This window comes from Podarcis liolepis (genome assembly GCF_965112155.1).
Source record: "Podarcis liolepis genome assembly, chromosome: 10".
Taxonomy (NCBI): Eukaryota; Metazoa; Chordata; class Lepidosauria; order Squamata; family Lacertidae; genus Podarcis; species Podarcis liolepis.
Window position 1 is genome coordinate 29468279 of NC_139562.1, and position 27539 is coordinate 29495817.

At 46.0% G+C, this 27539-nt stretch overlaps 2 protein-coding genes across 5 annotated transcripts in view; one reads left to right on the forward strand and one right to left on the reverse strand.

Annotated features, from left to right (window-relative positions):
* Nucleotides 1-19384, forward strand: part of MICALL1 (MICAL like 1) — a 33136-nt gene extending 13752 nt beyond the window's left edge. For 2 of the 4 annotated variants that reach the window (XM_083462289.1, XM_083462290.1), the window contains 13 exons: nt 39-139; nt 1959-2095; nt 3611-4176; nt 5510-5573; nt 6740-7143; nt 7754-8241; nt 9837-9971; nt 10680-10809; nt 12117-12207; nt 12952-13025; nt 15310-15424; nt 15930-15976; nt 17546-19384. In XM_083462289.1, coding sequence (XP_083318415.1) covers nt 39-139; nt 1959-2095; nt 3611-4176; nt 5510-5573; nt 6740-7143; nt 7754-8241; nt 9837-9971; nt 10680-10809; nt 12117-12207; nt 12952-13025; nt 15310-15424; nt 15930-15976; nt 17546-17667 — 2474 coding nt within the window. In that variant the 3' untranslated portion in view covers nt 17668-19384. Of the gene's footprint in view, nt 1-38; nt 140-1958; nt 2096-3610; nt 4177-5509; nt 5574-6739; nt 7144-7753; nt 8242-9836; nt 9972-10679; nt 10810-12113; nt 12208-12951; nt 13026-15309; nt 15425-15929; nt 15977-17545 lie in introns of all 4 variants that reach the window. The other 2 variants (XM_083462287.1, XM_083462288.1) reach the window with 1 other exon arrangement.
* Nucleotides 19372-26255, reverse strand: LOC310687365 (UPF0193 protein EVG1). Its single transcript, XM_083462406.1, has 6 exons — nt 26097-26255; nt 24350-24412; nt 23560-23745; nt 22587-22718; nt 20869-20969; nt 19372-20617 (listed from the first exon to the last, which is right to left on the reverse strand). The coding sequence occupies exons 1-6, from the start codon at nt 26200-26202 to the stop codon at nt 20495-20497; spliced, it is 711 nt and encodes a 236-aa protein (XP_083318532.1). The 5' UTR covers nt 26203-26255; the 3' UTR covers nt 19372-20494.
* Between the last annotated feature and the right edge of the window lie 1284 nt (nt 26256-27539).

The following is a 27539-nucleotide window of genomic DNA, read 5'->3' on the forward strand; positions in this document are numbered from 1 at the left end:
AGCCACCATCATGGATTGGTTCCCATCTGTCTTTGCAGCCAGAGTCCTCCCGCCTATGAAGCACCCTGCAGTTGCCTCCTCACCTACTCTGCCAGCACACAAACCTGTGCCTGCCTCCGAGACCACATCAGCACCCAAGGTACTGAGCCTGCTCCTCTGATCGGTCAGATGTCTCTAACCTGCTTCAGGTTCCAGTTTCTGAATTGATTCTTTCCAAAAGCAATAGATTCAAAAAGTATGGCTGATCATTCTGTCCTCTTCAGCTTTGAAGAATTTGCGGTTCTCCTTTTGTGGTTACTGTGGCAGGGTTTATATTGTTTCTGCACTTGGCACAGAGATATGTATATTTCAGGAAGGGGAATGCAGTGTATAGAGCAGGTGTTACTCACAAAGTTCAATGCAGTCGTTGTGCCACTAATAACAGCCCACAAAGGCAGGGGTGGCCCTTTAGGTATTGTTAGTCTTCCAACTCCCAGCAGACCCAGCAGCATGGCCAATGGTCTGGGAGAGTGGGAGTTGTAGTCCAATAATATCTATAGGGTTAGAGGTTCTCTTGTAAGGGTTTGCTAAACCTTATGTTTATGCTACCTGCCAGGGATTGCAAAAAAGGGGTGTTTGAGCACCATGAATGCCACAATACCTGAGTTGTAAATTGTGCAGGTTTGGTGTAGAGAGTTGCTGTTATTCCTGGTATCCGAGGGCCCTTTTTTTTTAAACATAATTGAGTATTTTGAAATAACTATCCCTTAACTCACATCAGTGGTTTCTGTGTTTACAGGATATCAGCCCTACATATCTTGTTTCACCTTGGGATAAAAATGATTCTATTGTAAACAACCTTTTTTCCTGTGACAGGGGTCAACGTTTTTGCCCAGGGCAAATAGCAAACCTGTTAAACCTTGTCATGCACATTTCAAACTAGGATTCAGTTGCACACAGAGACCGTGAAACAGAGCTTGCCTCTGGACAGGGTTGCTGTATGATAAACACCTGTCTTTCTCCAGTCAGCAATAATGCATGAAGACAAAGTACTGGCTTCTTCCATGACTTCTCAGTATAACACTTTCTACTGCCAACAGTTCCACATGATCATGTCAAACAATAACACAGAAGCCTGCAATCATCCGAGGAATGGAAACATGCACGCGAAGAAAGAGGCGACAGTGAATTAGGGATCCTGCAAAGTCGTGCAGCACATTTGCTCAGGCTTAACAATACATTAAAAATCCAAAAGAGAGTATAGCATGCCTCTCTGCTGAAACTCAGAAACTTTCATGTTTACAAGTGAAAATATAGACAGACCTTTTACCATAACTTAATCAGAAGGGTTGCGGGGGGGAGGTGTAATATCAGAGTCCATAGAAAATTGCTTTGGTGTGTGTGTGGATGTGGCATGTACACCTCTGCTTGGCCACTCCTGATTACAGAAAACAAACCAGTTACCTGCAAATTGAGAATAAGCCAGATAATGCAAACCAATTGGAGGTAACAACTGAATTTCTGAAGAAGAAGGAAAGTCAAGATACGGCTTCTATTCTGAAAATAATAGTGTAACCTGGAAGCTATATATGTGCCTCTTTCAAGGGTCTTGTTGAGAGATTTAGTAGTTCCCATGAGCTGTTGAGAATTTTACATTATTGAACTGGTATTGGAAGATTCCCCTCTTCCTCCTTGGCAGTCATCGTAGGAAAGAGCATCATGCTCCATTCATTCCAAGACTGGCTGAGAGCCAGAGCATCTTGCTGAGATCTGGGCTGCGGATGTTGGATAAGTCACTTCTTAATACTTTGAACTGGGTGGGGCCCTAAATTGGTAAGCAACCCTGGTACCTGAATAGATCTTTCTTCAGGTTTGAGGCTCTGCTGTGCTAGACAAGAGTTCTCTTGAGGCCAGTCCCAAGAATGTCTGAATCTCTTTGTTTGTGGAGGCATTCTTACGCCACCTTTCTGTTGCCACAGGATGAGGATGCTGCAGGCCTGGCGGAGCAGTCCCAGCGAACCACCCTGAGCAGCACTTGCGCAGCTTGCCAACAACACGTCCACTTGGTCCAGCGCTACCTGGCTGATGGCAAGCTGTACCACCGCCAGTGCTTCAGGTAAGCTCTTCCTCCTCACTGAAGACCAAGTGGAGCCACCTGCTCTCCTGTAGCCTTATCCTTCTTTGCCAGGCATGGCCTTCTAATTATGCCAAGCCCACGGAGATCATCTCTGTTCTATGAGTAGTGAGAACATACTGCCTGCATATTTTTGCCAGCTACCATGAGGTCAGTAACTTCATTATGAAAAGAGAGAAATAAGCAGCAACCTAAAACTTCTGTACTTGAGTGGGTCCCATAATTGCTGCTGTTCTGATAATCAGGCAGAAGGGGCTTTACTTGGCTGGTGGTTGTCCTCTATTTGTCTTTATAGGATATTGTCCTCGTTTAGATAGATAGTTAGTTCAGTAGCACCTTAGAGACCAACTAAGTTTGTTCTTGGTATAAGCTTTTGTGTGGATGCACACTTCTTCAGATACGTCCTCCTTTAATTAATATTTAAATTAAAAACTTTCTTTTTAAGGCTGCACTTCAGTACAATAGGAGGACTTCTGTTTCATGTCCTTCTCCCCACAACGCCCAGAATCTGCTCCTGAGGGTCCCCCCAAACCTCCAGGGCTGATTTTGATGGTACGAAGGGGTGCTGGAGAGGACATTGCACACACAAAAGTCTGTTGTAGTAGTGGAGCTGCCACACTGGATACAGCTCAAGGTCCTCTCTAAGAGATGATTCCAAAAATATGACATCAGGTAAAACACAGATTGCAACAGCAGCCAGTGAATAGTAGCTACAAAGTAGTCAGACTTTTAAACAATGTACAGCCCAGCATAAAAATAGCCAGAATGTCCAGATAAACTGAAGATTAAAACCCAGTCCTCTAAAACCCAACAGCCTAAAAAGAAAAAAGAAAGCTGAAACAGATGGGGCTTCAAGGCTTTTTCACATCACTACTGTAGGTTAAATGATGAGGGCATATCAATTTTTTTCAAAAACATGAGCAACTGTGGGAATATAGAACTCTACTGTGATGTTCTGCTACTAAATCCATGAGGCTCATAAGTCTCGCTCTCATTCCCAGTTGTGACCTGCTTTCCGTGTTATTGGCGTACGACTGTAGTGTAGAAAAAGTGAGGGGCACATCTGTTTCTCAGGAAAGAGGCACATTTTCCAAACCAGCTTTGATTGTTTTACTTAATATGTCTTTTCTCTGAGGAATAAAATGTACTTGATTAACTTTATGGTGTCATATTTGCCCACACAAAAAGGGAAGACAGATCCAGCCCTGGAGAGCAAAACTGCTTTTGAGTTTAAGTCATGTGAGAGAGACGGCACCAGCCTCTGCTCTGAAAACCCTATAGCCTGAGTTAGAAGTGCAAATCAGTTGTAATTTCTATGTGGACAAATGGGGAATCAAGAAACAGAGAAGCTAAGTGACTTAGCCTAGAGTGTCACAAGGCATCTTTGGCGAAGCTATAAAGGGAAGTTTGTTCTTCTAAGGGTGCCTGTGATCACAACTCCGCAATTCTTGCCTATCTCCACTGTTCGGTGACAGGATTTGCTTGTGTCTCTGGCAGGTGTAAGGAATGCTCCAGCACTCTGCTCCCCGGTTCTTACAAGCCTGGACCTGAACTGGGCACATTTGTGTGCACCCAGCATCGTGGCAAGTTGGGCCTGAGCGGGAGGATGGAGCGCAGGCCAAGCCCAGATCTTCAGCACGCGGGGGAAAGCAGAGAGACCGGGATAGTGAGCACTGGTGCGGAGGAAGAGAACGGAATACTGGAGGAGCACCCATCCGCCGCGGAAGAGATAGGCAAAACAGGGGAGAGGGTAGCTGATGGAGTGGAAAGCGAGATGCCTCTTGCGCAGCCAAAGAACGAAACACTCGCCCCTGCTCCCGGATCTGAAACCTGCTCCCAAACACCCCCCAAACCTCCTGTGCCAGCAAAGCCACCTCTGCTCATGCAAGAGAAGGCTAGCCTGCAACACGGGCAGCTCAAGGAAGCTCGGCCCACGCCTGCCCCCAGGAAGAGCACAGACACAGCAGCAGCCCTGTCACCGCCAAGCTCCCAGCCTGTTCCGAAGCCCAGAGCCAATGTGCAAAGCGAGGGATCCAGTGAGCCTGGCGCTGGACTGGCCAATGGTAAGGAAATGCGTGCGCAGAGGGAAGCAGTGAAAAACCCATCTGCAGCACCATGGCAATAGCCAAACTGAAATGGGAGCCCTCATTTGCACTTTGTGTGGATTGGAATCTTAGAATCACAGAAGGAACCTCAAAGGCCATCTAGTTAGACTCCTGAGGCAGGAAACCTGGTGTTGCAACATCTCTAGTAGGTGGCCACCCGTGATGTTGCAGGAGCAGAGTCCCTGCTGTCTCTTTTTTGTAAACTGCAGTGCAGCCATTCTTGTTGAGGGGCAGTATAGAATTTTCTGCATAAATAAATACAGTTGACAGGGGGTTGTACGAGAAAACCTTTGGAGGTACCTTTCAGTTGTAGCAGTGGGCAGCTTGGCAAAAGCCTTTTTGTCCTGTGAAACATACGCTTCTGATGGGACAGATAACCTGGATTCTGTGCCCACAAATTGACTGCATTCACTCCTTGTGTGATACTTCATTCTTCTTCCACAAGCATGATTTTCTGGTAAGGACCAGTGGAGTGGATGGAAAGAAGGGCGTGGAGATTCAAGGCTGGGTGTGCCTTGGGCATAGACCAGAGAGCCGCAGCCAGAGTGGAGGAAAAGGAGCTGTGCGGCTGTGCAGTCATGCTCCCAGAAGGCAAGAGAAGATTTATTTGGCCACTTTCCTAGTTTCTGAGGTTTCGCAAGATGCCGCGCAGCTGCATGTTGGGAGCTTTCATCCCTGGCTATAAAGACAAGTTATCCCAGCGTAATGGATTTGGACGTCCTTGCTAGGAGATGAGACACATGGGTATGTTAAGAGCATCAGGAGAGCCCAGCTGGATCAGACCAAAGGCCCATCTAGTCCAGCATCCTGCTCTCACAGTTGCCAACCAGAGGCCTATGGTAAGCCTGCAAGCAAAACTAGAGCTCAAGAGCAGTCTCCCCACTTGTGGTTCCCAGCAGCTATTATTCAGCAGCAGATTGCCTCTGACAGTACAGGGGGAAAACATAGAGCTATTAGCCATTATGGCAATCTGCCATGACTTTGTCTAAGCCTCCATTAAGGCACCTATTTTGCTGGCTATCCCTATGTCTTGTGGGAATGAATCCCATAGATATAACTGTGTGCTATGTGAAGAAGTATTAACTGTTGTCCTGAATTTTCCAACAAATTCAGTAGTGCTTGAAAACTGTTGCAAGAGAGGGAGAAAAATCCTTTCTCTATCCACTTTCTCCAAACTGTTCATAATTGTATACACATCTATCATTTTCTCCCTTACTTGCCTTTCCCCCTCTCCTAAACATAAAAGCCCCTAATGTTGCACCCTTTCTTGTGTTCTTCATTTCTGGATTAGGTAGGCCTCCTGAGCCCTGTCCTCCTGTTCCGAAGCCCAGAGGCAGACCCACGTCCTCCGAGCGGTATGTCCCTTTCGCTTGCAAATCACACTCAGACAGCGAGATAAATGTCAACCTTCCCTCCAGTTTCCTTTTCCCCTATTCATGCAAATTGAGCTGCAGGATGGGCATGCATTGGAGGTTTTAAGTGAGAGATGGAGGCTCATTCAGAACTTGTTATTCTGAAGTAGTGACACTTCCCCCCACTGTCTATTGAAGAGAGAATCCTGGGTCCTTGCAGAGCAATACAGACAGCAACAGCCCCCCTTCAATCTGTGTACCTCTTGTCAAAATGCAAGTTAACAAACAACTGTGTAGACCACACTTCTCCAACCTGGTGCTCTCCAGATGTTGTTGGCCTGCAACTCCCACCATCCCTGAACACTTCCTGTGCGGTCTGGGGCTGATGGGAGGTGGAGTTAAAAAACATATTGAGGGCACCCAGTTGGGAAGGCTGACTAGATAGTAAATCATGCAGATGAACCCTGTGTAGGAAGAACAGCATGTCTTGATTTCCAAAGGGTAGCTATGTTAGACTATTGCAACGAGTCTTGTGGCACCTTTAAGGACTAGCAAAGCTAAGAAATCAGGTAGTTTTCCCTGGACCATGTGTCACAAGACTCTTCATCATGCTTTAAGCAGTTCTTAGCAATTTCAGCCACAAAGAGGGGAAGATGGAAAGGCACAGGGTCATGTCTGAGTCACTTGATGTCTCCCAGTCCAGCACAGATGGAAAAGGTTGTTCTCAGTGCATCCGACTATCCTTAGCTTGAGAATCCAAAGCTGCTGCTCAGTATTCCTGCCTGAAAGACTGGAGAAAAAAATAACAGGGCTGTGTATATTCTAAACATAACAACCAAAGTCATGATTCAGTACCAAGAAAATATGCTTTCTGCTTTTCAGCCTTCAAATTATACATGTGTCTCTCTTTTTTCTTTTTTTAAAAGCAAAGGGTTATGAAGTAAATTAGGCTTTGGCAGGGGGGGAGTGAATGTTGTGTTCAGTATCAGCTTGTGGTCTTGTGTGGCACGCTTGCGGAATATGTGCAGCTTTGGGCTTCAGAGACCGAGCGTCTTGCTTTCTCTCGAGCAACAGACCAGTGGGCACCTCCCTGCTTGGGAGGAGCCTCTTTTCCATTTTGTACTCTCCCCCTTTCATCCTTCCTTACCCCATATATTTTCTCCTGCCAGAACTGGGGAATGCCCGCGGCCCAAAGACCCTCCCTGGATTGCATTGGTCCAGGGAGAGCCCAAAAAGAAGCCGGCCCCTCCGCCTCCCCCGCCAGGTGGTCGCAAGGAGAGCCCCTCGAGGGTTTCGGAGGAGGATGAAGGCGGAGAAGGGAAAGCACAAGGCAGGGAAGGCAGGCCCACTCCGGAGGAGCCCAAGCCGTATAACCCCTTTGAGGAGGATGAGGAAGAGCAGCAGGAGGAGGAAGAGGAGGGAGTCGTCGCGCAACAGAGCACACCAAAGCAAGAGCAGAGTGAGGGCGAGCCCACCTCCAAGGGGGCTCACCCCTGGTATGGCATCACCCCCACCAGCAGCCCCAAGACCAAGAAGCGGCCAGCTCCCAGGGCCCCCAACGCATCCCCTCTTGGTGAGTCTCCACCCTGCCTTCCGACAGGAAGGAAAAGAATGAGCTCTCTCATGGCTTGCACCGACATGGCTTGGATGTTTGAGGCCTGGTCCTGCCATGCTTGCCGTGGCTGGGGTGCCCTCAGGGCTTTGTTGGACTCAAGCTCCCATCATCCCTGACCACTAGACATGCTGGTGGAGGCTGATGGGAGTTGGAGTCCAGCAACGTTGAAGGGGAGATGCTCAGGTTCCCCATCTTTAAAGTGGGCCTGTCTGGAAAAGGTGTTCTGTCATGCTATGACTTTTTTTCTGCCCAAGCGCTGCCTTCACTCCTGGGTGCTTTGTGGGGGGGGGGGGCAAATTGGCTGGGGCAGCAAAGATAAATTTTGCCTTTGGACCAGTAGGCTAGGTTTTGCGCGCACACATCGTTCTCTGTCTTCCAAATGGACAATCAAGAGGCAATATCGGAGTTCAAGGACGCATTCCATGCAGGCAAATTGAGGGCCAAAGCAAGGCCAGTGGGAGGTGTGGCATGGGAAGGGTTCAGAGGGCTGGGCAGAGAGGCCTAAAGAGCCATGCTTGGGCCTGAGTTCCCCCACTTTCGTCTCACCTGTACTTTCCCCTGGTTGCAGCTCACCACTCCATCTCCCGACTCTCCCGCTCGGAGCCGTCTTCCTCCACCCCCTCGCCCGCCCTGAGCCTGGAGAGCATCGCATCCGAGTGTTTGGCCAAGGGCGCGGACGACTTGGACGAGACCTCCGTGCCCAAGAGCTCCTCGGAGCCCGCAGTCCACGTCCCAGCCGCCACTTCCATTGTCTCCTCCTCAGCCCCTCCGCTCCCCCACCTCTCCTCCTCTGGTGAGGAGTGTCCCACGGCCCTGCCCGGCAGCTCGGCCAACTCCTCCTTTTCGTCCTCCAGCGATTTGGCTGGCGATGGCAGTGAGGCACAAGGGGGACATTCACAGACTGCCCGAACCTCCTCATCTGGGAACTTGAAAACCTCTCCTGGGGGAGCCTCCCCCAAGCCTTCGGCCGGGGCCATTCCCACGCCTATCCTCTTGGCCTCGGAGCTGAGTGGTGCGGCTGCCAGGAGCTCTCCATCACCCAAAGCACAGCCAAAGGTAAGTTGGAGTCGCTTTCCTAGGTTCTGGTCGTGAGACCCATCCTTCGTCCCTGCAGGTTTTTGAAAAACAATGACCTTTTGCCTTGCTCTGTTACTTTGAAAGGTCCCTGAAATGAACTGAGAAGTTTTTATGTGTGCATGTTTGTGTTGGCTTTTCGCAGTATAGTAACGCTGCAGAGAGCTTGCTGGGGAGATCATGCATTAAAAAGAAAGGACTCAAAAAGTACTTAAAGGTTTTAATAAGAAAAACAAAAACTCCATTTACACTAAATACATCAACAAACCAGACCCAACCACCAACCCATTCCCCAGGGTAATGGGAGAGCTAGGTGCTGCTCCTTATATACTCTACCCAAATGCTGACACACCTTAATCAAATACAACTCAGCAGCACCTGCTACGTTTCACAGCTGTAAAGCTGGGTCTCGTTATCTTGCTCTGGCCCTTGCTCTGGCCCCTTAAAGACATACACATGGAGTGGAACAATGATGAACCTTTACATTTAAAGAAACCATTCAACAGTTTGTGTGTGTAACAAAGCGTCTGGCCAGGAAGTCCCAGTCAGAGTTACAGCTTTACTGTCTTCCTACAGTGGCACCTTGGTTTGCAACTGCTTTGGATTACAACCACGTCAAACCTGGAAGTGTGTGTCCCTTTTTTTTGGATTACAACCCATTTTTGGGGGGAGGCCCCATTGGCGAAAGCGCGCCTTGGGTTACAACCTGTTTTGGTTTACAACCAGACCTCCGGAACAGGTTATGGTTGTAAACCAAGACACCACTGTATTCCCAGAGACATGACAACTTCTTGGCCTGCTCTCCACTCTCGCCTCTAGCACCACCCGCTGGTTATGTTATGTACTGCTTAGTATTGCACAGGGTTTCAGATCCTCTGTCAATGCTGCTTTAAAGATGGCATGCACAACAAAGGCTGTTCTCATGGGGAAAGTCTGTTAGGGCTGTGTTTAATGGTGCTTAGGGCCAGATCTGATTGGGGGGCTTCTGATTCCCCTACCCCTGCTTTATCTCTCCATCAGTTTTGGCTTTTTGCTCCAATCTCTCCCCCTTCCCATTAACATAAGCCTAAACTGATCACATGCAGAGGGCTTGAAATGAAGGCTGCCTGTGGCTCATGAGCTGCAGAGGAGGGGGCTGACACGAAACTCCCCAGCCACAGAGTGCTGCAGGGTTTCGTGTCAGCCCCCCCCTCTATCTTTTACCCCGGGAAATATAAAACTCACTGCTCCACCATGCAATTCCCTGTTCCACCAGGATCCCTTGAACTGCAGGGCAGTCTCACTGTGGCTGGCTTGTCCTCAGTTGCTGAGCATGGCTGTCGGGAGTGTCCCCAGCATTTGTGATTTCTCGTGTGCACTGCCTCATTTCCCTTGCTCAGAATCAGGAGCCCCTGGCCTGTGTCTGTTGCAAAAGAGGCCTGGCTACTACGCCCCCCCCCCCCCCGTGCCAGAGCTGAGTCCCTGCTCCAGAGATATGGTCCTCAAAAGTGCCAGGGTGGAGTGGCAGGTTCAGGATACCATTGTGGTGCAGCCCAAGAGGTATATTTTGATATTCTGCTTGGTGTGTTTGTCCCCAGTCATCCTGCAAAGAGAATCCCTTCAACCGGAAGCCGTCGCCTGTCACATCCCCCTCCATTAAGAAAACTCCAAAGGGACCCAAGCCAGCAAGGCCTCCTGCTCCGGGACATGGCTTCCCACTAATTAAACGGAAGGTAACGAGGATTGGGGGCTTCTGCCTCATTTGCCATGCTACTTAATTTCCTACAAATTGCTCACAAAAGGAGTATTTAAATTAACTGAGCTAACTCAGTCGTGTTTGTTAACATCAGTGGGTTCTACTCTGAGTAAAACTTAATTGAATACTACCCCTGTGGAGAGGGATTGCATACTTTCTAGCGGGCTAATTGAGAGCTAAGGGCTGGTGTGAGGCATTTGTATGCAGTGGTTGTGGCTTCCTCTGAAAGCTACACCATAACAAAGGCTGCTGGGGCAGATTCTAAATGCTGAGCCTGAAACCTGGCTTTGAAGGTGCTGAAGGCAAGCTTCGCTTGCAGAGGAACAGTTATCTGGGGTCAGGTGTGGGGCAGGTGCTGGGGCAGAATTTGGACTCCAGAATTTGTCTCCTTAAGAATGTCGGCCAAAACAAGTTTCTGCCCCTCATGATTGTGTAGGAAACCATCTGAAACATTCAGTAGTGATAATTTTAGGTAAGGGGGCTAGGAGGGATTTTGGGTGGGACACCCCTGCCAGGTTCTGCCCTACATCTTGCCCTAATTCACAGATACATATTTTTTAAAATGTATTCCCCATGAGTCTTATCTCCCTCCTCCCACCCTGGAGTCAGTAGTTATCTTCTAGAAAGCCACACCTGCCTTGTTAGAAACAGGAAGCATGATCCTTGGTTCCTTGCCTTTTTACAGGTTCAGTCAGACCAGTATGTTCCAGTGGAGGACATCTATGGCGAGATGGACAGCATTGAGCAACAGCTGGATGAGCTGGAGCATCGAGGGGTTGAGCTGGAAAGGAAGCTTCGCAGCATGGAAAATAATGGTAGGGTGGTGGATCGCTGCCTGTGAGGCTGCGCAGGGTGAGGCAGAAGGCAGGGATATTCGCAGGATATATGAGCGTCATCTTTGGCCATGCTTGCTGGGGCTGCTGGGAGTTGTAGTTCAGCAACATCTGGAAGGCCAAAGGTTCCCCCGCACCTGATATAAAGCAGCCAAGTTTGCTTTTCCATGGCTTGGGCACCACCTGCCCATCTTTGCTTATCCCACTGTGTATATTCATGGGGTGAATGTTAAAAAATATTCTATGTATATGAATTATCCATGTTTGTTAAAATATATGCCACGTAATACTTGGTTAGGGAACTTTCAGGCAGAAGGGTTTCTGTGTTCAGAGCAAAGGCAAGGAGGGAAGAGGTTAAGTGTTGGCAACTTGGAAAAGATGGGTCAGGTTTAAAAACAATAGCCAACCCTCCAGGATGTTTGGTATTTGTGTCCGGAGATGGAGGTGATTGAGGAAATGCCTTTGTGCGTGTCCTGGTTGTGTTTCTGCTTCAAAAATAGTATTTCTAGGTTTCAGGTGCCCTGAAGCTAATGTGGACTCACAGTAAGAGCTGCTGTAGCTGCCTCATCCCTTTGCCTCTGTGGTGGGCAGATCTCAGGGAAGGTCTCAGTGGTAGAGCACATGCTGTGCGTGGCAAAGATCTGGGTTCAGTCCCTGGCATTTCTACGTAGGGCTGAGAAAGTCCCCTGGTCTGAAACCCTGGAGAGCTACTGCCAAGGTAGATGAACCAATGGTCTAATTCAGTATTGGTGTCAGGCTCTGAAGAGTGTGTGGCAGAGGCAGGGGGACAGGGTAGTGACCCCAGAGAGGGACCAGTGATTTATGGGATGCCATGCCACCCACAAGGCAGGAGCCAGGGCAATTCAAGGCAGAAGGAGAGACGGTTCAGGCGAGGGACAGGTCAGTAGATTCCCCACCTTCCTCTGTCCCACTGTCTCCTGGGAGCAGGAGGGGCTTGAAAAGGGAAGAGCAGTGACGACTTCTGTGCAGGAGGCCTCAGATTGAGGGCATGCCACCTGTCAGATAAGCCGGAGGATAGGAGGGGGCCCCACTGTTGCTGCAACTTCTCCGTAGGGCCCAGACCTATGGACAGTTGCATAGAGGCTAGAAGTGTCTGAGTATGTGTATCCAGAGCACGATGGAAGCTGCTGTAAGTGGTTCTCTAGTTAACAAAGAGTTAACTGTCAGACGTGCATCTTCCTTATCCAAGATAAGCCAGGACAATAAGGTAGCTTCGTACCCGTGTGGCCTTCTGAGCTCTTTCCCTTCCTCCTCCCTTTGACCAGCAGATATTCCTGAAGATGGCCTGCTGGTTGACTGGTTCAAACTCATCCACGAGAAGCACATGCTGGTGCGCCGGGAGTCTGAACTCATCTATATGTAAGTACACATGGTTGATGAATGGCCACACACTTTCTAGGGGGCAAGTGCCGCTCTTTGCAGGCTCAATCCCAAGCGCCAAAGGCCACCCCAAACAGGTAGATCAGAGGTTTGGGGGGCGCCATATGTTGTTGGGCTGCATCTCCCATCGTCTCCAGCCAGCATGGCCAGTGGTCAGCAATGATGGGAACTGTCATCCAGAAGCATCTTGAGAGGCTCAGATTCCCCATCCAGGAGTGGATCTTCCAACCTTCTGAAAGAATCTGGACTATGCTGAATTGGCTGTGGTAGGGAATGCCATAATGGCAAGGAGGATGAGCTAGTTAACTGGCACTATTACAGATGCCACATAATATTAGTTCTGCACTTGTTCTGCAAGGGGGCACCACCAAAACTCTGGAACTCACTGCCTATTGACACCAGGCAGGTGCCTTTACTGTACTCTTTTCAGCACCTGCCAGAAACTTTACCCAAACATGTAAAAACTGACAGACATTTTAATCTGCCATTTTAGCCTAGCTGATTTTATTTATATATTTTGTTTTTTAAAACTAACTTTAACTTTTATCAATAATTCTAATGTATATTTTATGCCTTTTGAAAACCACTTAGAAGTTTTACTTCCAGTTAAGCGGTGTATGCAGATATTGTTAAAAATAAAAAAATGCCTTGCTGAAGATTCCCATCCCGCTGCTCCCACATCTTCGTGTTGGCATGTAACTCTCCTCTTTTCCTTCCTTTTAGCTTTAAGCAGCAGAACTTGGAGCAGCGTCAGGCTGACGTGGAGTATGAGCTGCGATGCCTCCTCAACAAACCTGGTACGTCTCTCAGGGTGTGATACGAGCAGTTTTTAAAAAAGTGATCTTTGCCGTAGCATTTGAGAATGACTTGAAAATGATTTTGGATGCCTTTGAAAGGAACAGTGTTCCTTACAGGACCTACGTGAGGAGACCATGCCAGGCAATGCGAGCTGTTTCTTGTTCCCCTGGGGTGCTCAGGCTTTGCTGGGATGGCCAGTGCTCCAGGCTGCTCACTTTGAGTGTTAGCCTAAGTATGTTTCTTCATAAGGTGCTTACAGTTCCTTCAGTATCCTTAAAATTGTGTATGTCCGTTTGTTTGTTTATTTACCCTACTCTTCAGCCAAAAAAAGACTGAATAGCAATCAATAAATCATTCATCCAATTTATATCCTACCTTTCCTGCCGAAAAAGTCTAGGACTGCAGAAACAGCCATGATAAATCACAACTAAAAATAGTCAAAAACCGTTACAAGCATGTTAAACGCATTCTAAAAACCAGCTAAATACATTATTTCAGTCAGTGACCTCAGGGTTGCCAAGAGCAGTGTCTTTCAGCCATCAAATGCCTGGAGAAACAGGAGTGTTTTTAGAGTTCTCCTGAAAGTCAGTAATGAAGGAGACAGACACACCTCACTAGGGAGGGCATTCCACAAACACCCCTGTCCCTAGGTTTAAAATTTGAAAGACACAACACAAAAGGAAAAAGGATTGGGCAGGAGGAGGAAAGAAACGAAACTCAGAAACTAGTTCTTAGATATGGAGTTCTTTTGACTAGCTGGAAGGGAAACTGCTCAAGGAGAGGAACAGCCAAAAGTTGCTGATTTTGCATCAGAGCCAGTAAAGTGGTCCTGCTTCCCTTCCCTTTGCTCTGCTGTAGTATGACACAATGACAAGATGGCATTTGAAGGAGAAGAAAAGCCTGCTGGAGACGGCTTCTCAGTGGAGCTGATGGAGCGGTCCTTTCTTCTGTATGCTTCAGGCTGATGGAATGGCAGGCTTGGAAACCTGGGGCCCAGCAGCTGTTCTTCCACTATGGCCTGAGTGTTGCTAGTTTAGACAGCTGCTGTTACTGTGTCAGCTAAGAGGAGAACTCCCTAGTTTGAACATTCTCTCTGCCATGGGCGCATTAGGTGGCGTTTGGTAAGCCATAGATTCCCAGCCTCAATCTCATCTGCAGCATGAACAGAATAATAGCGGCCTACCTTACAGAGCTATTCTAAGGCTTGCTGAGATTGAAGGATTTCAGAATTTCGACATGAACCTATATGTAGGCGGAATACTACCCAGAGCAGAATATTATCTCAACGCGCGTTGACTGCCAGCAGAGAGCACTGTTCAATAAAACAAGAGGCTCTTTCCCTACTGCCAGCCTTCAGTTGATGACATTTCCTGCCCTAGTTAGTTCATGAAAGTCCAACAAGGGGGAAGCTCTCGAAACAGGCTCAAGGCACGGATGATCTGTAGAGAGGTATGGGGAAGAACATAGTGAGCAAAACCAGTGTTTCTTGAGCCACAATTGACCCTTTGTGAGGAGAACTTGGAAGATGTTCAGTCTCACAGGCAAGAAAGGAACATGGAGCAGTCTTGTTCTGAGTCACTGCCTTACACATTGCTTTGCCCAGTCTAGTTCTGTGTACTCTGAAGGGCAGTGGCTCTCTGGGGACCCAGACAGAGGTTTTCCTTTACTACCTGAGACCCCTTCAACTCAGGAGTAGCGAACCTGGGTCCCTCCAGAGGTTGCTGAGCTACAACTCCTCTCTGTCCTAGCCAACACCCCGTCATGGACAGTGTGGGTTGTAGTCCAGCAACTTCTGAAGGACACAGATTTTCTCACCCATTTTATCTGGAATTGACACACTCTGTCCCACACAATCCCACGGGTTGTGCCCCTTCATAAGGGCCACCTTTCATCCTTTGGGTGGCACGTGCTAAGCTAGAAAACCAGAACTCGCTCAGACTTTGTGATATTTCCAGCACCGTTCATGTTAAGAGGAGGAGCACGCTGGGTTCAAGCGCACACTTGTCATGTAATCCTTCGCAGAGCAGAAGTGCGACCATCTAACCCTAGGAAGTTCCATCACATAACTCCTGCATTGCTCTTCGCTGCTATTCTGTGCTGATGTTTTGCTGCTGGGTGTTCTTGTGCTTTCATTTTATGATTTTAACGTAAACTGTACTTGTTTAATTGTCACATTTTTTTTGTCATCCGCTGCGGGACGGTTTCAAGGAAGGTGGGCTTATAAGTACAAACACCTAGTAAATAAATAACCGCCTACTCACCTCTCTCTTTCTTGGCGGACAGAGAAAGACTGGACAGATGAGGACCGTGTGAGGGAGAAGGTGCTGATGCAAGAACTGGTGACCATTATTGAGCAGCGGAACGCCATTGTCAATTGCTTGGACGAGGACCGGCAAAGGTAGCAGAAGGGGGAGTGGTTGGAAATGGCCTGCCTACTTCTAAATAACAAGGCTGGGGTGACTGTAAAGGTGGCTGTAATTGCATGGCCCCAAATACCATTCTTATAGTGAACATCTTCCCTAGACAAGACACAAGAGCTTTGTCCAAGGGAGCTGGTGCTAGGAGCTTGCCCAAAGATGTGGTGCATTTGGGATCTGAAAAAATGGCTTTCCTACTTGGGCCAAGGGTGGTGAACCTGTGGCCTGTCAGTTGTTTCTGGACTACAGCTCCCATCATCCCTGACCATTGGCCATGATGGCTGGGACTGATGGGAGTTGGAGCCCAGCAGCTTCTAGGGGAGGGTCATAGGGTCCTATCCCCCAGCATAGAAACTATTGGCTGGGCAGAATCGGGAGAAGAGCAGCTTCTTGTGTTCTATGGCATAATGACATCTTTTTAGAAGCTTCACTTCAACTGTTCTGGCAAAGGCCGAATCTTACTATTCCTTCCCCTTGTTTTACCAGGGAAGAAGAAGAGGACAAAATGCTGGAAGCCATGATTAAAAAGAAAGGTAAGAGAGGTCCAGGAGTTAAGGCATTGGTTCCTGAATATTCTTTATTAAAATATTTCTAATTCAGCTTTCATTTAGATATTTAAAACGACTGTTAACCAGGACACAGTGTGCTTATGTGTCCTTTCCATACTGAACACACTAAAAGTATGCACCCAAGCAATTTGAATTCTGCTCCAATGAAAGCTGAATTGTATGACTTAAATGCAAAATTAAGCAAATTTGCATAATTTTTCTTATTTTTTGTAATCCTGCTGATCACTCAGGAAAGTAGCCTTCTGCTTGCAGATGCAGTAGGGGCAGGAAGCCGAGGTCGGGGAAATTTGGGATGGAAAGGATGTCAAATGCTCCTCAGCTTTCTCGCCAAACTGCCTTTGGCCATGGGTGGTGCATGCACGTTCCCTCGGTTGTTGAGGAATATTGCTCCCAGCACAGGACAGCACATAATTCTTATAGCCCAGGTCTTGTGCTTCATCTCGAAAGCAGTTGCAATACAGAAGGAGGAAGCTCTGAGACATTGCACCTAAATCTGAATCCTTCCCTGGGGGGCAAAGGGAATCTAAGCTTTCCCTTCCCTTCTGAAGCAACTATTTTAGAGGAAGAATGAAAGCCATGGAAATTCTTTCATGGATGCATGCTTGTTTTTGCTAATTTGCTAATTTAGTCTGGTTTTGCTAGCCACAGGGCAGGGCAAGAAACTATGCAAGGCACTGAAAGCCCTGCCCCCAAACATAGGAGACTCAGTCTCCTTTATGGCTTCTGAGATTTTAACTCTGCATTTTCAAGCATTTTCTTCACATCCAAAAAGGCTAGAAACCTTTTTCTGTCCTCCTGGTTTCTTTTTTCTTTTAATCAGGAAACTAAATTCAGTGACTAAGGAAACATTATGGTTTTTTTCTGGACTCCTGCAGAATGGCAGGATATACGTAGCTTTGGGATCAACCCTGAACACCCAGGCATAATTCCAGCTTGAGACTGTATCTAATACAGTCATCTAACACACCCTTTAGGTGCATATTTGTTTTGGCAAACAGCAAGGGTCACAAATCTATTTAGTGGTTGCTATTCCTCCCTTTTTGCATTTTTCCACAGGTGATGATCCTCCTTTCTCAATCCCTTGCAGAATAATAATTCCAGATTCTGTAAACAATGCTTGTCCTGACTTGACAAATGGCCTGTTGTCTGAAGCATGCAAATAAACAGATTTATGCTAATTTAGCTCATGTAATCCCTTGAGGCATTTGGATTTTCTGGTTACTGGATCTAATTTTAGTATAGAACTGTAGCATCCATGATGTTACAAGCACTTGCCAGGGTATGCTTTGTGTATACTTGTTGCATGGAGATCCTGGTATATATGGGAGGGCTTTAGCCCATGTTCAGTCCCTGGCGTCTCCAAATAGTGTTGGCGTCTCCTGTCTGAAACCCTGGAGAGCTGCTGCCAGTTGCTGAGCTCCTGTCTGACTCAGCTGAAAACAGTTTCTTACCTTCCTCTCTTGCCCAACCCCAGGTGCATTCCACAGAAAGTGATCACTCTACTTTCTCTCTCCCCCTCCCTCCTTTCTCCAGAATTTCATAAGGAGACCGAAGCTGAGAGCAAGAAGAGAGGGAAATTCAAGCCCATGAAAGTGTTGAAACTGCTTGGGAACAAACATGAGTCAAAGAGCAAGTCGCCCAAGGAGAAAAGCTAAAGCAGGAGGCAGCCAGAAGCGGGGAGGGACAAAACCGGTCCTGTTTGGCCGGCCACCTGGCAAATGGGGCTTCTGCCTCCTGCCCCTTCCCTGCCCTCCCGCCACCACCAATGCTGTGCCTCGCCATACACCAAAGCTGGCTTCCCTTGGAGAAGTTCCGTCAGCTTCCATCAACAGAAGCTCCTTTGCCTAGTAAAAGGGGAGAGAGGTGGGGCAAGCCTAGTCAGCACTGAAATTGTTGGAGGGACAGACTGGAGGAGGAAGCTACTTGTCTCTTCGGCTTCTGGGTAGGGGTGGGAAAGTGAAATAGCTTTAGGCTTCCTCGGTTGTACATGTGTACTTCTTCTTACTGGTTCTGAGCAGTGCAGAATTTGGGTGTCTGTGGGAAACTTGCACTAATTGTCCCCCTCCCGTCTCTCAACTGTGATAGTCACATGTGCCTCGTACCCCTCTCCTTCGGGGAGGAAGAGACTTTCCATAGTAGTCCAGGGACGGGGACTCCTCTCCCCTGCTCCAAATCCCTTTTCTCATTAGCCTGCTAGTCAGAAATCCCACTTGGGTCGTTTGGAAAGGTTTTGGGCTTTTGGAGCATGGTTGATTTTTTTGTTTTGGCTTAAAACTGTTAAAACTGAGTATCACGGGAAACGCTTCCATGCCATAAGAGCGGATAGAAACAGCCAAGAGCCTAACCAGTGGCCTATTTCTCTCCTGCTGCCAATGTGCTGTGAATGCCGAATCTCTTGGAAACCGTTTTTAGCAATGCAGGGAGGAAAGCTTAAGGGGGTTGGATTTTCATGTACTTGGTAAGGTCTGAATCGGACACTCACTGGGCCTTTTCACCCTCTTGGTTGCTGCTGCTAAATTTCATCCATGGTGCTCTTCAAAGGGACACAGTGGGCTGGGAAAAGGTCCAGCGTTCCCCTCTACTGTGAGGGCGTAAGATCTCATGCTGTACTCAATGCCAACAAGGTTCCCTTTTTGCCTTGCTCACCAGTGCCACCCTTAGCCCATTTGGGAGGGATTCCAGCTGCTCCCCCCTCGGCTTGACATGTATATACTTTCCTAAGAGTGCAAGAGGGCTCCTTTCTATACTGCTTCCTTAGCTTGAATTTCCACCTCTCCCTTCCAGCTTTGTTTTTATTTGTTTGCGTGTGTGTGTGTGTTTGCGTGTGTGCTGGGAGGGAAGGGGCCTTCCCACCTTCCTTTCTGCCTTCTCCGAGTGGAGGAGCTATTTATTGAGATGTTTGTTTGGTCTGAGTTAAACACTGATAGTATTGTAGGTGTTGGTTAGTCAGCTGTTAGTCTTGGGTTCTTGTTAGCAGAGTAGACTACCAGCCCAGAGCAAATTGCTGTGCTGCCTTATCCAAATATGATGGAATGTTTGGCCAGTCCCTGGCTATTACGCTCAGCCTACGCTGTCCCAGAAGGGGATCTGAGTTCTTCAGTGTTGCCAGCGCTAGTTCGGGGCCTTGTTATCAGTCCCCACAAGTGGATGACAACCTCCTGCTGAATCCTGCTCTCCACAGAAAGGCCACCCTGGGGTTTGATCCCAGAGCACAACATTCCCCTCTAAAATGAAACTGTTACAAAATCCCACCAGAGACGCTCCCATCACAAATTCCCCTAGCCCTGATGGACAGAATTACACTGTATTAACCACAATCTCCATTTACATGCAGGGAACAAACAAATGAAATAAAACTATTGTATTTAGCAACAGTGTTGGTGTTTATTTCTCCGTTTTGAATCACAGTAGAAACAAAACAGACCCTCTCTTATAAAGGTAGTCCCAGGGCATATAAAATAGAGAAGTCTCAGGTATATATTTCATACAGTCTTGTTTTTTAAAAAAATAGTCTGAGAAGAGTATATGAGGGGTAAACTAGCCTTGAGGGGGCAGCTGTTTTCTGTTTTCACACTTCTGCCCCACAACTAAACTGGAGTGGGTGTTCTTTTTACAATAAAAGGTAAGGGGAGCCGGTTGCCTCCTCCCTCCCAAATTTACCTCTTTCCACTCTTGTCACTTCAGGCATTTGCCCTGGTTCCAATACCAACCATGAGCTAAACAGGCAGAAAATGTTTCAAGTGACCGAGCACAGTGAGTTAAAGCAAATAAGATATCAGCCCTCCTTGGCCCCAGCTTTAGTCATGAATGGGGTAGGCCTGCGACTAAACACACATGGGTGTCCTCTGTTATATCTAGGTTGGTCCTGACATGTTCCTACATGCTCCCAATCTCACTGAGGTCGCCATAAAATTAAAAACAAGTCCTCTCGGTGTTCTTACTAGCTCTGAAGCAGCAGGCACCATTATTTGTCAGGTATAATTGTATACAAGATTGTAAGAGACGGCAGCATTAACTTTCAGCTTTCACCGGAAAACGTGTGAAAAGTAAAGGATATGAGCTTAGACAGAAGCTTTTGACCCAAACACTTCCTATAATAGGCTGTTGTGATTTTAACAAGCAGAAGCACAACCTTCTAGAAAACTGCATACTGCTTTGCTTCACATTGAGACTAGATAGGTGTGTGGAAGTTCTACCCCTTGCTGGTCTGTTTAAAGAGGAAATGCCCATTCATGCCCTTTATTGTAGCCAGGCATTAATCCTATGGCAACTTTTAAACCACACCCTTGAAAAGGCCTCTTGCTGTTAAAGACTATGAAAATAGAATATTTTGAGTTCCTGCAAAAACAAAGCCCTGGGGGCACTGAAACTCTTCAATTTGCCACTTAAGGACTAAGAGGCATTTCTGAAACTGTCTTGTGGAAAGCCTAGTTCTGGCACCCTTGTGCAATAATCATGTCGAAAATGAAAAGTGGAAAACGACTACTGGTCTTCATGACTTGTGCATTCAGGGTCAGGTTTGTTGCCTATATTGAAGGATTTAGCCATCGCCTCTTTCAGTTCTGCACTCCTCTGTTTGTCGATGATCTCCATCTCTCGAACCTTCTGCAAAAAGCAGGGGAAGGGGAGGCAGTGAGAATTCCAGACACTTTCATCACAAAATCACATGCAACGAGTATCAGAGATTTACTCCCACCCCTGTAGCATTTTTTAAAGGATCTTCATGTCTTTCATATACCTGTCGGTCAATCTCTTTCCCCACCTTCTCAAAATACATTATGGCCAGTTATCAGACTAGAACAGTAATGCTCAGTACTATACATGACAGAATGTCCAAACCAGAAGAGGCCACATACCTGTGATATTTCAGTGAGGATGATCCCTCGATACAATTTGCCTTGTCCTAGGGCCTCCATTTCTTCCAGAAACCTCTTTCGATCTTGAACTTCATTAACCACTGAGCATTTTATTGGGGGGGGGAGGGGGAGAGAAAATGAAACAATGGAATGAGGGAGCCTGAAGGCAGGAACACATAAGTACTCCCGGAACTCTGACTCATCCAATTTCCTAATTACTACACATATTGTATTCATTTTTAGTATGCTCTTTAAACTTGGAAAGGACCATTGCTCTCTTGGAAAGAAAGCTTGATGACTGAATTGGTTTATTTACATGTATGAAAAGGAAGTGCCTAATTAATTTGTCAAATTTGCTTGCAATAGAAAAGTGGTGGTCAGAGCCTTCAGTAACTTTAAAATGGGACTGAGCAAATTTATGGATATCAACTTGCTGGCGTCCAATATACATCAACCCCAGGCAGCATGGCTCAAGGGCCAGGGAAGATGGGTGTGGTGCCCTCCAGATGTTTTGGACTACTCACTTGGTGAAGGCTGAGCTATAATAACTAAATAGGAGCTCCAAATTCAGAGGAGCTGAACATATAAATTCTATTTGCTGTGTTTGGAGGGCAACAAGTACAGGCCAACAGTTGCTTGCCAGAATGTTAGATTGGATGGCCCTTACGCTGATCCAGAAGGAATCTTTCATCGGAGCATTTATATTCTGCCCTTCTAGTTTTGATACACCACACTGGGGTGCCTTAATATACATTAAAAATACAATTCTATTAAAAAATGGTATAAAACAATTACTTTAAAAAATGGTAAACAATTACAAATATTGTAAAAATACTGTCCTAAAAATTTAAAATAACATTTTGTTTCCTTTTTATTTTATTTTTATTTATAAAAGTATTTAATTTTATACCATCCTCACACCAATCATCAGAGCAGTGTACAGCCCTGTTTATGAATGACTTTTGCCTGATCACCACCAATCAACATATTTGAATGCAGAGGAAAATACACATAGCTTTCCCAACTTGCATGTATGTATATCACCTATTCAGCATGTTTTCCAAATCAAATATGAGAATATTCCCCCGCACCATTGGCAGATGCTTTTCAGAATGAGCTCATCTCAAGGTTTTTGATGCCACAGCTGTCACTGGCACTGTGAAGGTGTTCCCATGCACATGGGATGCACCTCTGGGGCTCCTAAACTAATGGGGGTCTGCAGTGTGAATTCACTTTACACAGAGGACACAAGCCCACAATACATGTGCTGTTTCTATTGTGGCAGGAGTTCATTTGACTAGGAAAACTAGGCTGCCTGCCTAGTCTGCTTGTATATTTGGACAGCTTTACTGAGTCAGGTCTGCACTGTATGTGCTCAGACATGAAACTAGCCCTTGTAACTCATTATACCCATCTTAAATATGTATTAATCTTGTATCAGACTGCTGTAGTGCCATCACGGGGAACAGAGGGCACTACTGACCATGTTTATAGGGTGGAATTTGTCCTGCACTCTATAGTTCCTACTTAGTGAGGTAACCTTCTTTGACAAGACACAATAAGGGAGATTTCTTTACTTAGGGCTCTCCCTGAACCCAATAATACAACCCTTACTTTCCTCTGACCAGTTCCTATGCTTCAGAATGGGAGAGCAGCCTCCCTACCATACATAGAGCATCAGATCACTGCTTTCAACCAAGGCAATTCATTGTACATACATTCTTCAAACCGGTCTGGTTCTGGGACCTTCTCTTCTACCTTGACTGGCTCTTTCTTCGGCTTTTTTTCAACTTTGTCCTTTCCTGTTGCAAAAATGTTTTGGAGTCTTTCCTTCTCCTTCTCCAGGTCTCCTACAAATGCCAAAGCAAGCAGATGATGTACAACATGTGGGAGAAGTGCTTTCTTCTATTGCAAGCTCTTCAGGCAGTTTCTGTGCTAGATATTCAGAGCTCCTACAAAGGTGTCTGCATAGGAGACTTATCAAAATCAGGCACCACAGACTGTAGGCTGCAGAGGCCACGCATCATGAAAATGACAAACATTTTGGGTAGAAGTTCTGACACAAATCAATCAGCAATGGTAATGTGAAACAACCTGAACACAGCAAGGTATGGCAGGCACCAAAACTGGGAAGAGGAGGGCAGAGGTTGCAACACAATCCTATTCATATTTACTTGGCAGTAAGTCCCACTATGTTCAACAGGGCTTGCTCCCAGGTAAACATGCATAAGGCTTGTAGCCTTAGTAATGGAAACTAGATTCTATTAAGCTTTTCAGAGGAGAGGTGTGAAAACTGGTTTAACACCTGGAAAATTTCAGTGTGTGGTCTAAAAATTCTGCTGAGCTTTCACAAACAGGAACTTTCATAAACATTACTGCAAAGAAAACTTGTGAGCTACTGCACTGCAGTGGCTAGGAGCTGGAAGCCAGGAATTTCCCAGTTCAAATCCTGCCCTCAACCATAAACTTATTGGTGGCCCTAGGCAAGTCACTTATCCATCCGCTTTAGCACAAACACACCCACCCATTGCACATGGAAGGACTGTTAATGCTGACCTGACAGGGCTGTTGTGAAGAGCGCTAAATCCATTTTACATTCTGAAGTGCTACATAAATGCAAAATGTTGTCAGGGTTACTTAACTCCCACTTCAAAATTAGTCCCCTGGGAATGTTATCATTTGCTTCCTTACGGGTGGCCTGGGGCCTGAATTTCTCCCGGATGTATGCATCGCCTGCCCGGCACATCTCAGCAGGCCGGAGACGAGGTCTTCCATATGGACTGATGGACAAAAAAGCCTTTGGTGGTGAGACAGGCTTGGAAAGCTCTGGTTCCTTGCTGGATGTTGGGCTGCATTTATCAGGAAGGGAGTCACCTCCTAAGGAAGGAAAGACCAAGAGCAGAAGATCAAGGAAGTAGATCTTGTGACTTACTGACAGAAGCAAGTGAATGTAATCCTGAGGCTTCAAAGGTATACCTGGTAAAAACCAAGCATTTCAAGAGCTCAGATTTGAACCAAAGGCCTAACACAGCCAAGCAGATGCACAGTGCTCTACTCACAACCTCTCAGCAGCGGCTCTGGCAATTGGTTTGGCTGCAAATGCATGGTGCAGCATGGTAGATGACATTTAACGTTCAGAATCTTTTGATTCTCAGCTTTTAATAAAAACTACCCAAATCTAGTTTTACAAATCTAGTTTTACAGTATATGCAGTGACCAGAACAATAAAACAGCCTTTATTATGTCCCTACAGAGACAGCTGGATAGAACTAGTATCTGTTAGGGAATCATCCATGACTCATTTCCACTTACATTCTGTTTAGCTGCTTGAGTCAATGCTAATTTCCTTTCCAAAGGGATGATTTGTTTGTTTGTAAATGGATAACATGAATGTGACTAAACCGCATTTGGACTAGTAACAACCAACAACTCAGCAGCAATGCTACGTGTAACGGCAAGGCTGAAATTAGACATAACTCACGCTTTATGCAGTTTGTGAGATGACGTTGCTGGAAGTTGGTAAGTTTGGATTCTTGCATCATCACTGAAAAACAGAAGCTATCTGTAAATATCATGGCCTGAAAATTCCTAGGACATCATCACCTTCACAGGATTAGTTTTAACATAAACAGGAAGAGCAATTGTCCTACAGATTCTTAAAAGATCTTAGGTAACGTGTGTGGGTTTTTTGGGGGGGGATTAAAGTATATACAGCAAAATAACTACTTAAATCTTCAAATGTGTGATTCGCCATCAGCTCCCACTGATCTCAATAAGTGGAATTCTTGGGTGAAATGGTGATGACTATTTGAACTTTTCAAGAGACCCCCAAATGGAATAATTGATTTTCCCCATATTTCTGAAAAAGAATGCAAATATTTAAATACCTTCTGAACCATAGAAATCCAAAGAAAAGAGACACTTTTATGAGTTTGTACTAGATCTTTCATTTTAAAAAGTATTATTCAGAAAGGCCATTATACAGAAGCTTTTTTTTTTTAACACAAAATTGCAGATCAGTTTAGAATCTGTTTCCATTAAAACTTCAGTGGATAGCAGCAGTGAGAGAAACCCAATATTTGCCGACATGGAGCTAACGCAGAGCATGGCAAATGGGACACATGCACTTGTCCCCATGCGTTGGGAGCTTGGGCAGCTTATGGTAGTGTGCCAAAAGCTGCTTCCACTACATCGTGGCAGGTGTGGAAATCCTTCCTGGCACATGCTAGGCAAAGAAGGGACTTGATGTAGGTTTGTTTCTGTAGTCATCATTTATGAAATTGGTTCTGAAACTAGGCCTTTACTTTATAATCCCGATTTGCACTTTCAACACCATTAAAAATTATTTGTATTATGACGTAATATATATTCTTTGGCTTGTGCTCTTAAGTGTAGACTTGGATAAAGAGGGCTAAATCAGAAGTGGGAGAAGCCCACAAATTAGATAACTCTGAAATGCAAGTCCATTTTCTTGCACTTATACAATAAAACTCATGCCATGTGGATTGTATTTTTAATCTTTGTTGGAAGCCGCCCAGAGTGGCTGGGGAAACCCAGTCAGATGGGCAGGGTATAAATAATAATTAATAATAATAATAATAATAATAATAATAATAATAATTGGCTCAAAGAAAACCTGTAGCATGGTGGTAGTATGCATGATGTCAGCCCCTTGTTTGTCCAAGCAGTCTGGGTAAGACTCCTGCCTGAAACCCTGCAGAGCAGTTGCCAGTCAGCACAGAGCAGTGGTGGGGCATCTGTGGCCCTCTAGATGCTGTTGGGCTCCAATTCCCATCAGGCCCAACCAGCATTGACAATAAACAGGAATGGTGGGAGTTCAGTAACATCTGGAGAGCCCCAGATTCTCACCCGGCATACAATCTTTGCAGACAATACTGATTGGGATGACTCAATGATCTGACCTGGTAGAAAGCACCTTTCAGTGTTCATGTAACTGCAGAGACTTTGCTGTATCTGCACTTGCTGTTGCCCGAGGTGTAGACAGGCCACAAAAGAGGGGCGATGAGTGCTAGATGGACTGCAGACTGTGATAGTGAATGTGGATCTACAAGCTCAAGGACCTATGTGCGTGGGAATGCATTCACACAGAAGATTATACAGGGCAGCATGGCCAAATGATCTGGTGCATGAAGCAGGGTACAGAGTTGCTGGGCAAGGTCTACGAAAGCTCAGTCTTGTTCTAATATCTGCTTAACAGCCTTAATTACCTTTCAACAGTTTCTGTGTTTCCTGGCTATATTCGGTTACAATGGGAACATGCCAGAATCCAGAGCCTTTTGCCACAGCAGGTGTGGTCCTTTCTCGGGAAGCCATTGCAGCACCTTTAAAAGAAAGGTAGGGAAATGCATTTTCTGCATTGGTTAGAACTACAGCTCTAAGACATATTCCAACACTAAATATAGTTTTTCAAATAAACGTTGGTCAACATCAACAAATTTTACCCTTTCACTGTGCTGTCAGGTACTACTGAAAAAAAGATGGGGAGTGAAAATTATACTTTGAGAAGTTACAGGTAATGGTTTAAATGAATTCAGGATTTGATTGCCTTATATGCAGTCCAGTCCTATGCATATTTACTGGGTACTGGTTGCTAATGTGCTTCCAGTCCATATTCATGGTGCTGGTTTTAACCTTGAAAACCCTTTGCATTCCATCATTGAAGGGGATGGGAACCTCAGTTGGTAGAAGCAGATTTTTTACAGCATTTGCTCTCATCCTGAATAATGATATCAGACCTGAAAAGCTGCAAATCTTTGGCTCTTTCAAATGGCTTTTGATTTGGGTGGACAGGAGGCAAATTACAAAAAGCAGCTGATGCTGTTACAGTTCTGGGGTTTTTTTTAGAACTGTGTTTGAGATGCTATTTTAAATATTGATTAATTTATTATATGCCTCTCGTATGAATAAAAACACATAAAAACTCAGAAATCAGCCCTTCAGACTTCAGTGGGGCTTAGTACCAAGTAAGATCTAAAGGGTTGTCACACAGAAGATTGAGAAAACTTGTTTTCTCCTGCTCTGGAGGGTAGGACTCAAGCCAATAGATTCAAGTTACAAGAACAGATATTCTGACCAGTGTTACAAACTGAGATATGAAAGCTAGGAGCTAAATGGCACCTTAAACCTAGGTTATGGGCACCACAATGGAGTGTCTAGACACACTTTTTAATAAGAATACAAAGCGCCTAGAACAATGGGAGTTTCGAACGCTGATTCTGACTAAACATCAGGAAGAACATTATGACAGTAAGAGCTGTTCAACAGTGGAATGAACTCCCTCAGAAACTCCCTCTTTCATTGGAGGGTTTTAAGCAGGATGGTCATCTGTCATGTGATGGAGGGCTGAACTAGCTGATTCTTTGGTCTCTCCAGCTCTATGATTCTAGGAAGCCAAATATTTCAGGTATTATTGCAACATATGAGTTTCTCATGCTGAGGCTGTATACACACCATATATTTAAAGCCGACATGCCTCCCCCCCCCCCTGCAAAAAATACTGGGAACTGTAGTTTGTTAATGGTGCTGGAACTGCAGCTCAGTGGTGGCTAAACTACAGTTGTGGTGCTTTGTGGCACTCAGCCAGATTATCTTACAAGACCAATTTAAAGACAAAAATGATATCTTTCTTATTTTATTTTATTAAATTTGTA